Source organism: Sciurus carolinensis, chromosome 10 (assembly GCF_902686445.1).
Source record: "Sciurus carolinensis chromosome 10, mSciCar1.2, whole genome shotgun sequence".
Lineage (NCBI taxonomy): Eukaryota > Metazoa > Chordata > Mammalia > Rodentia > Sciuridae > Sciurus > Sciurus carolinensis.
The window spans coordinates 70310461-70324183 of NC_062222.1; the positions used below are offsets into that span (position 1 = coordinate 70310461).

Consider the following 13723-nt stretch of genomic DNA (forward strand, 5'->3'; position numbering starts at 1 on the left):
AAGTCAAAAAAAAAAATTTCAATGTGAGTTTTGGAGGGAAGATAAAAACCATGGTACCTGGAGAACACTTTATTGTGATTCATAATTAGTCAATTGTGAGGAGGCAGGAAGTGGGTATTTTGAGAAGAAGGGAATGAGATGGACATGACCTTCACAAGTATAGGTGGGATGTTCAGAGCTTTCCTTAGAGGTCAGAACCAAAATCACTCAAAGAAAATGGTATCCATTTGGTTTCCCATTCAAACAAGCCTATATTCTCCTGGTACACTTCCTACGAAAGGTAAACTTTGTTGTATAAACTGGCCTCTCCTGGGCTTAGCTCTCAAGGGGCTACAGGGGTAGTAGCTAGACATGGTTTAAAATACAGAGTATGCTGGGGTCAATGAATTATATTACACCTATAATCCCAACCTATAATCCCAGCCCCTCAGGAGACTGAGATAGAAGGATCACAACTTGGAGGCCAGCCTCAGCAACTTAGCAAGACCCTGTCTCAAAATTAAAAAAAAAAAAAAAAAAGAGCTGAGGATGTAGTCAGTGGTAGAGCATTTGCCTAGCATGTGTGAGGCCATAGGTACAATCCCCAGTACTGCAAAAAATTGTATCATTCAGACCTGAACCTGAGCCACAAATAGAGCTTTAGAAAACACACTAGTCACACTTTCTACAGAAGGTTCCCTAGATGTCAGCTGCCTAGGGAGCTGTTAGTTTTCCAAGCCACTCCTCGGTAAGAGACCTTTAAGCTGGGCAGCTCTAAATTTCAGCTCATTCCCCACTTGTACAATTAAGAGGACTATAAAGAGAATAATGAAATAGACCTGTGGGAGCCACTTTTCCAGCCCTATTTTCCTGTGGTTTGTGAGTTCAAACAAGGCAAAATGTTTCCTGCTCTGCTGCTTCCTTTAATCAGAGCATAGAAGTGTAGAAGCTGCCCTGGTCTTAGGGCTGTTTCTGGATCTCAGGGTGTGCTGCTCATAAATGAGATGCTTGCTGCCATCCTGACAGCACAGTCCCGTTTTATTTCGTTGCAAAGGCTCCCCGGGGTCTGCCCTGACAGAACCTTTGCATCTGATGTTGCACAGGCTAGGAAAGCCCCTCACCAAAACCGCCACCCTGGCTGATGACTTTAGACTCACACTTCAGGTCATATGTCAAAATGTTGGCTCTTCAATGCATTTCATAGTTTGACCTCTGTGACCTTACTTACCTTTATAGTACATCATATAGTGTATTCATTGGAGACCAGGTATCCCAGGGCACCTAGTTCCTACCCTTCAGTTCACCGTTCCATATCCCTAGACACTTCCATTCTATTTTACTCAGCACCTTTAACAACGAACACCATCTTCAGCATGAACATGGACGGTCGATGAAGGACAATTGCAGATAATTCCTCAGACATTATCCTCAGAGTATGATGTGATTATTTCATCTCAGAGCTGAAAGAGTGCTTTGGTTGCCCCTTCCTTGCCATCAACCTGAGGAAGCTTATTTGGGCATAGATAAGATAGACAGACAGATAGATAGGTAGACAGATAGATAGATAGATGATAGATAGTCCGTCCCTGGGAACAGGATGTAATTATATCCTCTGCTGGTGAACACAACATTCTTGCTGCTGCTGAGTATTTCAAATTACTGAGGCCAGAACCCTGCTCTGTTCTTTAGGAACTGGAACACTTTTGCACTGGGAATAATTTGGGAGCCAATAACTACTATTTATTGAGCACTTACTATGTGTGAGGCACTGTAATAAAAACTTCATAGAGCACACTTCTTTCTCACAGAAGTTTGGTAAGAGAGGCACTAGTATTATATCTACATTCAAAAAAACACAAATTCAGGTAGACGAACATTATATAATTTGTATAAAGTTTCTACAGCTGTCAAGTGAAGAACTGGGACTTGAACCTAGGTCTCTAATTCCAAAGCTCATGCATATCCTTCTCTATGAAGCTACTTGAAGCTGGGTGCAACTCTGCCAAGTAGAAAACACTGGAGTTTGTGACTGGCATTGCATTCTGTAATAGTATCCTGAATTTCAAAGGCCACATAATTATATCTGTGGTGTATAATGTCCTACCTGGGAATGATCTAGTTTTTATAAAGGAAGTCTCAGCTAGTGAATAAATAAGACTGATTTTATTTAAATTCTAGTCAGAATGTTTTATAATTTCATAATATGTAACATACAAAATCCATGTTCCAGTTGGTCTGATATTACGTAGACAATTCTATTTTCAATATTCTACAAAGGATATCCAGCCATTTATGAAGCTAACATAGTAGGACCAACACAGAAGCAAAGCCTTTCTGTTGAACTTGTCATCTAGAATCATTTTAGTTACATAGTTTCAAAGAAGTATAAACAGGATATAGCAAATAAACTCTTAATATTACCTAACTACTGTGTGTGTGTCCTTAACTCACTTCCAAATTACTCTTATGTCATTTTGCAGTTGATAATTTCAAGGCTTTTAGCTGAATTAATAGAACCCACATGGACATGCTGCTCATGGTAACCATCAATTGGAGACCATGGTCATGGAGATCAATAAAATTAAACTAAGCATCCCTCATAAATCAAAGGTTAAGAAACAGGAAGATTATTATGTTCCATTTCCAAAAATCATTTCGAATGCTCAGCACTGGCACTGCATTTGCCAAAAAGAGGGGAGGGGAGGGATTAAAGATCAAGAAGATGAATCCTGGTCTCTTAAGAAGCTTCAGTTATTGAAGGAGCTATCAATGGAGCGAAGCAGCGGGTACTAGAATAGGCTTATTACCTACTCCCCTTAAGAATAACAATGCGACTACTTTGTGGAAGTGACTTTCACTTCACAGGCCAGAAAACAGACTCAAAGAAGTTCAGTGATTTGTCCTTAACTGTACTTCCTGCCTAAGGCCTGTTGAGATGCTTATCTAGGTCTGAATGGCTCTAGTTGTTATTTCCACTCTACCTTGCTGCCTCCTGAAATATTTCTGATTTGGCAACAAAAACACAAGATATGGGAGAGGCTAAAATAAATATCTACAAATTGGGAGCACAAAAGGCAACTTACTCTGCTTTGAGATTCTAGGAAACTTCATGGTGAACTAACAATGATTTGGCTTTTAAAAGATGACTGAACTCTGCAAGAGAGAGAAGGGAGATAGACAAGGACACAGAAAAAGCAGTTGGGAAGTTCCAGAGGTGTCCACTGGTATGACAGGTGTCACAGAAAGTGTTAGGAAATTAAATGAAACTGGGGGTTGGAGCAATTCTATGTGAAGAACTTTGTCCTGGTCTAGGGAAAGTCATCAAAGGTCATTAGAAGAGCCAAGCTATGTTCAGATGAGTGAGTTACAAGGGCAACCTGATAATAAAGGGAAGATGCTAGATAAGAGTCTAAGAAGCTTTCATCAAAGGATGAAGGAAATCTGATCAAAAAGAACAGATTTAAAGGCAAAGATGGGCAGAATAGCCAACTTGGCGAGTGAATTGCGAAGTGATGAAGGAAGAACACATTAATGCTGATGGAGTCCTTCCGTATGCTAGCTTCTGTGATCAGCCTGACAAAAGCTATCGCATTAAAATCAGAGCAGATCTTGGGGAGTGATATTTTTATTATTCCAATTGCACAGAGGGAAAACAATTTGCATGGAAGATTCAGTGACAATGGGGAAATTGTAGACTACTTGAATCCAGGCAGTTTGATTGCAAAAACCTTTACTTTTAACTATTTTATAACTTTTTGGTTTTCATTAAATAAGATAGGAACTGGAGAAAGATGCAAAAAAAAAAGGGGGGGGATTACTATGATTGATTTTGCCCACTTTGAATCTGAATTTCTTATAGGACATCCAGGTAGTGATTGGGAATAGACACGCGTGAGTGGTGGGAACATGAGGTTAAAGGAATAATTTTATAAAATTATACAGTGGGGGCTCACTGCACTAACCCCCACATGCTTTCACTTTAATAAAGCAATTTGCCTGTGGCCCTGCCTGGCTTAAGTTCACAGGATATGTTACATTCCTCAGCAACCAACCAGTTATCTGCAGGAGAAATGCAGGCCCCAAATGCCCAAACACCAATGTTAAGAATATTGAAGTGGTGGGAGGGCTGTGGGAGCAGGGGAATTTTGTGACCCTTACATAGTCCAGGTCCTGGAACTCAGAGAGATAAGGATAATTACCCCTATCCATAAAATCTATAAGAACAGGGCCCAATTAGAACCAGTCAGCACGGACCTACGTGACCTAGAGTTGTCATGGCAATAGGGACTTGAAAATCTGATGTCATTCTGGCGTCAGTCAAAAGTCAAGAGGTGAATCTGGGCAAGACTCTCTGAAACTTTCCTGAGACCCTCAATAAAACTGAAGAAAAACAGGCACACTGGCACTCTCCTCTCTGAGGACCCTCTCTGTCCGTGGAGAGTTTCTCCTTTACCTTTTCCTATCCTCTCTAATAAACTCATGCTTGTTACTCTGAATGACATGTCTGAAATCTTACTGACTTAACCTCAAGAATCAGGGTTTGAAGGGGAGCCTTTGTGTTACCTCAGTTGCCCCAACCCTGTAACTGTTGTATGTGTTTTCATGATTGAAAAGACAGAGAAAAGTTAAGTCAAGATAAAGAAGTATATATTGCTATATAGTTGCTGCTTGATACTGAAAGACCACATAATCTTGCTCAGTGGGGAGAGATAAATAAAAGCAGAACATTGAGAAGAATGAATTCTATAAAGACCACACTCCTTGAAAACAAATAAACACACATTCAATCTCCAAAACCACAAATTCCATAAACTCAAGTAGTCTTTATTTCTGATTATGCCTTTGTGACTTTGTTTTCTAGTGTGAGATTTATTTGCCTGGCTTCCCCAAATCATTGACTGACTGGTGTGTGAAGAATTGTCTTCCCAAAAGAATAACTTCAGAGAGCCTTGATTTTTCTAGAAAGTTAACATTTCTGATGTTCACATATTTGTCCAAATTGGACTTTTAAGCATTCATGTTTTAAAATTATTATGAGTAAATATGTTTTTCAATATAGAAAAATGATATTGTCAAAATTAGAAGCAAAATAGTTTGCTCCTTCCAAACTTCCCCCAACTCCTCTTGGTCCTCTTCTCCCACCATCTTGCTGCAAACTGCCTTAACCATCTGTGGTAAAGAGAGACTCCCAGATGACAAGAGCCTGAGAGAGAGAAATATGTCACTATGTGATACATATTGCAGTGATTTCACTGAGGTCACAGTGATACCACTTCATTTCTTTCATTTCAAAGTGCAATCTCTGGGGAGCAGGAGACCACAGTCCAGGAGAGGCTACAGGTGCTCAAGTGGGGCATGGGTTAGAAGCATCATTTCCTAACTTCCAAATAGCAGGAAGAATGCCTCCAATAGCCATCCAGCAGTTACAGAGACTCAGCTCAGAAGGACAAAGCAACTTGAGGCATGAATGGTGAAATACCATTCTTCACCAAGGTTTCCCCCTTAAGATGCATCATACATGGGAGACATTGCATCTGTGAGTCTGGCAAGGTAGACAGGGGTATTGAGAAAGGGACTTTCTTACACAACCTCAAAGTTTCTGTGTCAGATTATCTTGCAAAGAAGTCTGAGCTGGGCCAAGAGAAGGATTTAAAGAGCAGTTCAAAGGTATCTGTGATTCTACAGTATTTTATAAAACGATTTACATCTCTAGTTTTGGTCATGGCAAGGTCTATTGGCACAAACAGCACAGCCACAAAGTATTCTTTTGCTTTTAATAACTCATCTCATATATTTTTTATATATTTATATTTCTTCTTATCTTCATTTCCTCAACAAAAGGGGAAATAAAAATATTGATCTATAAAATAAGCAGATGATAACACAATGCCAAAAATAGCTTATGTTAAGTGCAAGGGTGAAGCTTGAAAGCAAGCTAAATTGCAACAACATATCGATTTAACATTTACATAGGAGACTTGCAATAAAATAATTCTTGAGATATGCTTCTTATTTTTAGTTTAGTTTTTAAAAACTACTCTATATACACATATCCAGTTGAACACTTGACAGTAGCATTATGGGCATGATATAACTTTGGTACACATTGCAGATATGGATAGTTAATGACTGTAAATGACATTCCTTCACCAGTTAAACCTCTGTACAGCCAGGTGACCAGTCACCTGATCCCATATTGTTTCCCACCAGAATCCCCAGAGTCCTTTGCAGAGCCATCAGAGACAGCGGAGAAAGCAGGCTCACTGGATCCATATCGTGTTTCCTCTCTCGGTTCTCCTGGGTTCCACTGTCAGCTCTCCGAATGTGGAAAAAAACTGCTCCATTTCCTTCTGTAGCATGTCATTTCTTTTCTCAGCATCTTCTTTTGCACGCTCAGCATTTCGCATTTTGATTTCTATCATTGTGAACTTTTTCCTTTCTTGATCCAGTTCATCGTGGAGACTCATCATTTCGGTTTCCAAGGTCAAATTTCGTTGTTCCAAACTACAGAGGACAGAAGGAGGGGAAAAGAATAAAACAATTTTATTCACTTGAAATGCAAGAAGGATTCATTTATGTTCTTACCTCTGTGTCTCCAGTGCTTAGGAAATTAGAATGAGGTCTTTCAAATCAGTGAAGCAAGATCAAACCATCAAAAAGCTTTTATTTTGTGGTTTCATTTTTCTATTTGCTAACATGATTTACTATTATTTTAGTAATAAGGTCTCAAGGCATCTCTTGGAAGTATGTAGTTGTCATTTAGTAGTACATGAACAAACTCTTGACCCAGAGAAACTAGAGGTGCAGGTCATGTAGCACTCAGAGGGAAGAAGCAGGAGGTAGTCAAGGAAGGAAGCTTCCTAGACACTAAATGTGGACTTGGTTCACTGAATGGAAGGGGAAAGAGTCTAATAAAGTTGGACTTAAAGGAAGAAAAACACATTTGCTTCTATGAAAGGAAAAATTCTGATAGCAATAATGTCCTTGTTAGATTTAAATCCACTTCTAAGAATGGACTTTCCTGCAGCACATGGAGTCCCAAAGTAGGCAGTTGACCCTGCCAAGTGAGGTAAAAGTTTCACTTCATTACTCTTTTGTTACATGGAACTTAAATTGCTCCAGAAAAGTTCATTCTTAGAAGTGGACTTAAATCTAACCATGACATTATTGCTATCACTTAAATAAACACTGGAATCTTTGCAAACATGCATCCCATCCAAGCCAATAGCCTGCCATCACGAGTTTCCACTGCTTTCCAAACTGTGAGTGCATCCTAGGGTACAGCTAAATTAGATCTTATAAATTGATAGCTGTATCCTTTTGGAGAACTGTAGAATTTAAGGTAACTTCTTTAAAAACAAAGACTTTATTTTTATGCATAACCAGTAAGATTCAAGGCTCCCTTGTATATGTAAATACACATGCACTCACACACACAAGTTCAAAAGAGGAGTATTAAAAACTCATTTAATTGAAAATGTACTTTGGTAATGGTTGACTTTTCCATTTCCCCTAAAGTTACGTGGGGATCACTAAAGTTTACCAGACCACTGAAACTGAAAAGGCTAGTATGCTCTCATAATCTGATTATTTTAAACAACAATTTTCAAATTAAAATCTCAATTAATTTTTTGTTTTGAAAAAAATAAAAATGAACCTAATATGTTCTCTGGGTATTTCATCCAGATAATGAAAACACTTAAAATAAATCTATCCTCCCTTTGTAAGCAACTGGAATTTAAAAATAGTAATAATTTATACTCTATCATATTTGAGAAGGCTATTTTAAGCACATGATCACATTTTTATATAAGAATCTGGTACTGCGCTGGTTACCACCCAGAATTATCATAAAACATATTCTCTTTGCTTTCTAAAGCTATTTTAGATCTAAAAATGTTGGAGGAAGCTAAAAAATATTAAGAAAGCAAACCCTTACAAAATAATATATTGACACATTTGTATGTATCAGGCACTTACAAGAAACTTCCAGGATTCCAATGGACTGAGTTGAATACAGAAGGAATCCTTCCCAACACATACACATAAAAATGCTGCAAAACTAAGATTTTTAAAATGCATAGTCAATGTTAAAATAAATAAGAGAAAGTATTCAATCATCAGAACCATGGAAGAAACTCAAATACTGAACATAAGTAGAAGTACACAGGGGTCACGACTCTGTATAGAGGCCAGGGCTTTTTTTCATTTTTGCATAGGAACAGGAGATGAGGTCTCAGAGAGGCAGAAAGGTGTGAGTTATTCATGAGAGTCTGGAATACAGATTTTCTTGCAAAAAAGGGAGTACACAAACTCTGCTCAGGGACCTGTAGAAGTGGCAGAATTGAATCAGCAGAGGAAAAAAATAGTAAATCAGAAAAGAGATCTGAGAAATCCAGAATTTCTGAAAGACTGATTAATAGAACAATTTAATGTAAGAAACAGAAGTTAATAGAGATGGAAGATAAAGAAAACCCACATACCTTCCTTAATAAGGTTCTAGAGAGAGAAAACTGAGAAAATGGGGGAGCTGGAATAGACAAAAAGGTGAATAAAAACATTTCAGAATTGAAAGGGACACAAGTCCACAGATCAAATAATAAAACATATTTTGAGAGTTAAAAAATGGAAAAGATATTGGGAAAATGGTATAGCAATATTAATATCAGAAAAACAGGTTTTCAGACAAAAAGCATTATTATAATAAAAGATGAACATTATTTAATGGTAAAAGGATCTATTCAACAGGGAAAAATAAATGATTCTCAACTTTTATTTGCTTAGTAATAGAGACTCAAATTATTCTATATAAAATAATCACAGAATTATAAAGAGATTGATAAACCCAGATTAATGTTTGGAGAACTTATGATACCTTTCTCACAAATTATAGATTTATCTGATAAGAATTAGGGGAAATATAAACAATTTCAATGCTTTGATTAATATACTTTATCTATTTGTTAATACATAGTATTTCAACCCAATAGTAAGAGAATAGTATTTACTAGACCAAATAGTTGATATTGCAAAATTTCATGTTTCTGACTACAATACAATATTTTCTCAGAAAATAAAGGTAGAAACCAACTGGAGGAGGTGGAGAAGGAACACCAAATGCACATATTTAAAAACTAAAAACCTTATTATCTCATTGATAACTAAACAAAGTTACATATTCTATCATTTCTCTGCCTCTATCAGTACATCTATTCTTAATACTTGTGGGGTGGAGGTAAAAAGAAATTTAAAGAAAAATGTGTAACTCTAAACAGGAATAAGTGCCAAGAGCAGTTAACCTCTCCTCTGCCTTGGCTTGGGTATGCAGCATCCCCTGCTTCCTGCATACAGACTTCTTCATGGCCTGTCATGGGGGTACCAGTGCTGCTGTGAAATGGTCCATTGAAACGCCACTCTATTGAAAAGTTCTACTATTTTCTGAAATGCACCACAGATCTCAGAATGTACATTTATGACCAACAGCTTTTGAAATGAATGTAAACATCTCAAGCTTTAGATTGATACTATTATTTCCTGCACCCATTACAAGTTTAAAGTGTTATCCCTTGCCTTGGAAGATAAGCTTCCTGTGCCAGTTCCATCTTATCATTAAGCATTGGCTGCATTTCAGAATTCTGGAATCAGTGACTCTAAAATCTATATTCAGAAGGAAGAGTGACCTTATATGATGCTGATCCTTTTTTTTTTTTAATTTAAACCTCCTTTCACCCTGAATTATACAGAAAAATTCAAATCACATTTCCATTTAGTGCAGCTTCCAAAAAAATAATACTCTGTCCAATGATGTAATTTTTCAGTCTCCTAAGTAGTATTTTTGTCTATTTACTTTGCTGTAACTCCTGGAAATATGCTATCTTTTGGTCTGATGACTGGTAAATGAATGAGAAACACATTAAGATAAATCAAAACCATATGTATAAATTTGTCCTGCTTCTGTGGCTCCAAACTCCACAGTTACATACAACCCCAAGGAGTTTGGAACCAGGAAAGCAACAGAAGAAGGACACATTTTTAGGATCCTAGCACACCACGCAGGAGGAGATCCCCCAGATCACACAGGTTGAACCTGGGAACACTAAATGGGCTACCCTGGGCCTCATCCCTTCTTTTCCTGACTTGGTAATTCAGCATTCTTTCCCCTACATCACACTGAAAAAAACATCAAAGCAATCAGCTTATAATTTCTGTGACTGGTGAAAACGTCGGGTATGGTGATTTTCATGTCTCCGGCACAGGTTTTATTTGTGAGTCTTGGGCTCTCCTCTCAGTGGGGGACCCGACACTCAGGAGCACTGTGAACACAGCACAGTCAGCCAGTGCTCCTCAGCTGGCCCACACTGCTGCCCTGAGGAAGTCACTAAGTAAACTTCGACCTTGGCCAACTTATGAGAAGATGGAAATGGGTATAGAGCAATATTTACATAACTGCTTCCTTAATCATCTAGCTTGAACCCCACATAGACTACAGTGTCCTTTGTTGGTGTGAGCACATTTCATGTCACCTCTTCTAAACACCCACTGAGGATTCCAATCTCAGAGTAAATGGACTGAAAATGACCCCACAAAGCCCTAGGACACTTTACACCTGTCACCTGTCTGAGCTCATGTTAATCCTCAGGGTCTGAAACTAAGCCTGGCAGATAGAAGACCTTTTCTCAGAATTCAATGATTAAAAGAGTGAAAAATAAAGCTCTGTTTACTTATTTTTAACCCTAATATTTACCTATCTTTTTTTTAACCTTAATTTCATCCTTTTCCTCTAAAAGTAGGTTCCTTATTCTTGGTTCATGAGGATATGGTCCCCCTCTTCCAATCCTCTAATACATCTCCACATATTTAATCATAACATTCTTGAGCACCAGTTCTGTACAAGGGATAAGGCTCAGTGACTTATGTGCTTCTGAGATAGGTACCACCAGATTCAAAGTTCTTCCACTGGGAAACAGGCTCACAGAGCTTCAACTAACTTCCTTAAAGTCCCTCAGCTGGCAAATGGTAAAGTGAGGATTAGCTCTTGACCTTAGAGCCAGTTTTTTTGGCCCTTTGAGATTCTGTCCCTCAGCAGGAAGCTGTGGCAGTTAAGATCTGCAGATTTTCCTCACCTCTTTATCCTGGACTCATACTCTATCTTCTGTTTGGTCATTTCCTGTTTCAGGCTGGAAACTAAACTGTGCAGTGCACTGTGGCTGCTGGTGTTGTTACCAACAAATGTCTCACTGTTGTCACTGCTGCTGGTGGCACGACTACTTCGACCTCCCATGCTCCTCCGGTCACTTTTGTTTTCATAGTCCCCAGGGTGGGAAAGGTCGTCCTGTGGGGGGCCATCCAAAACAGGATCCTCAAAATTTCCACCATAAAAGTCTTGCTCTGGGCAGGTGGTGGTGGAGGAGCGGCAGGAGTTAGAGTTCTCGGGAAGGGAGATTTCACAGGAGGACGTGGACCAGGTGGCACTGTCCACACTCTGTTTGTCATCGAGGTTCATCATGGAGAACTGCTGATGGACATTGTCATAGGTGGAGAGCCTGTTGTGTTGGCCTGACTCTCCAGCTTGCTCCTTCGGCTTATTATCCCTCAGGGTCACATAGCCGTTGGGCAGCCAGCTCATGCTTCGGCCATTCACAGGGTTCCCCAGTGTGTCGGTGTTCAAAATGCCCATGCGCACCGTCCCGTTCTGCACACTGTGGGTACCCATTTTGGTTCCAGATCCCTTCAGTGAAGAGGTCCTTCTCGCTTGTAAGCTCCCATTGGGGGTGGTCTGAGTTTTCTCAAGACCTTCTGCATTGCTGCTGCTAAAGGATCCATTGGTGACTATCCCACTACCCTTATTGAAGGCTGGGTTCTTTTTGACCATGAGAGGGGGACTCCTGGAGACATCCAGCTTATGGATGCTGTTTCTTGGGCTGTTGTTTTTGCTGCCTGATAGAGCTGGAGGGGATCCATTGTCCATGCTGCTTCTCTGGGGAGACTCAGACTTGTCCCAAGAGCACTGCCTGCCAGGGCTGTCCTTGGTGTTATTGTTTTCCTTGTTCTGTAACTGACCCATAGTGGCTTTCTTCTGAGGGTCGTTGTTGTTGTTGCTTGCTCCATCTTGGGGCTTGCTTTGCAGGTCTGCATCTTTAGGGAACAGACGATCGTGCTTACTAATCATCATTGACATCAGCTGCTGGACCACCACAGTGCCTGGAATGGCAGAGAAAAGTAAAGTAGCGTGAGAGAAACACTTTTGATTTATTTTCTATTTTGAATGTGACTCTTAAAGAAACATATTTAGGTAAAATTCAGAATTATTATTAGTATTGCTAAATTATATTCATAATTTTTATAATAGCAATAGAAGATAAAATCTCTTGAGTGTTTATTCTGCATCATATGCTGTGCCAAGCCCTTTATTTTTGTAGTTTAGTTGGATTTTAAAACAAATATATGGATATATACTGTTATTGTCACTGCATTTTAAAAGTTAAGTCATGTGCCCAAGGTCATAAAGCTACTAAGGACCAGACACTGGGTTTGAACTCATAGTTATATTGTTCCAAAGACTGAACACTTAATCATTATACAGCATGCATTACAAGTCTGACATGTTGTTATAATAACTTTTTCTTAGGAGGAGGTCACTTTGATATCTCATCTGACAATCACCTCAAATTGTTACTGTACTTTAGACAAACCTTAGTTATGGTTTAGATGTGAGCTATCCCCCAAAAGGTCATGTGTGAGTCAATGCAAAAGAATTTAAAGGTGAAATGATTGTGTTATGAGAGCCTTAACCTAATCAGTGTATTAATCCACGGATGGGGACTAACTAGGTGGTACCGGGAGGAGGTGGGTCATTGGGGGCATATGTTTGGGGTTTATATTTTATTCTTATTGAATAGAGCTTTCTCTCTCTGCTTCTTAGTGTGATGTCTGAGTCACTTTCCTCCACCATACTCTTCTGCCATGATGTTCTACTTCACCCTTGGGTCCAGAGAAGTGGAATTGGCCATTTATGGATTGAGATCTCTGAAACCATGAGTCCCCAAATAAACTTATCCTCCTCTAATTGTTTTCATCAGGTCTTTGACCATGGCACTGAAAAAAGTAACAAAACAATCTTTAAATATAACCGTAAATGATCTATGGTGGATATATGATCTCTCTCTCTAAAATAGCAAGATGATAAAGTTCCATATGACTTTTGGTCACCATTTAAAGCTTTGGGATACTTTAAGTGACAGAGCCAGAATGGTGCAGCGAGGAACTACAAAATCCTCTTCTCTACAAAAGCACTAGCAAAAAAATTCCAGGATCAACTTAGTCAGAATTCTGGAGAGTGTTGATTCAAGAAAAGGTGCCGAATCTCTATAAAAGAAGCAAGTTCTGTGGTGGTGTTTAAACTGGTGATATGCCCATCCTTTTCTCCCCAGTTTTAAAAAAACCTTGAAAACCAATATCTCATAGACACTGCAAGGACCAAAAGTCTAGCAATCTAGCAGCCACTGCAATGGGCAGAGGTGGACTGCAACTCCTTCAAAGTTCCATTCCCAGAGAATTGTCATTCTTTGACTGCTCTGTTAATTCTCTGGAAGATACCACTCACAAGGCTTGTCTTTATTTGATGTGGCTAGGAACGTACCCAGGGTGAACAGCAATTTTTTCCAGGGACATTGTGTAAAACCCAATGACAGACATTTATCTTTAACACTGTGGCTGTCTGAGGCAATGGATAATAGTAAAGACA

The 13723-nt window shown here is 39.1% G+C and overlaps 1 protein-coding gene across 5 annotated transcripts in view; it reads right to left on the bottom strand.

Moving 5' to 3' along the window:
- Positions 1-2130: 2130 nt before the first annotated feature.
- Arhgap24 (Rho GTPase activating protein 24) overlaps positions 2131-13723 on the bottom strand; it is an 807091-nt gene continuing 795498 nt past the window's right edge. For all 5 annotated transcript variants that reach the window (XM_047566946.1, XM_047566945.1, XM_047566948.1 and 2 more), the window contains 2 exons: positions 11103-12180; positions 2131-6483 (listed from right to left, as the gene is read on the bottom strand). In XM_047566946.1, coding sequence (XP_047422902.1) covers positions 6240-6483; positions 11103-12180 — 1322 coding nt within the window. In that variant the 3' untranslated portion in view covers positions 2131-6239. The remainder of the gene's footprint in view (positions 6484-11102; positions 12181-13723) is intronic.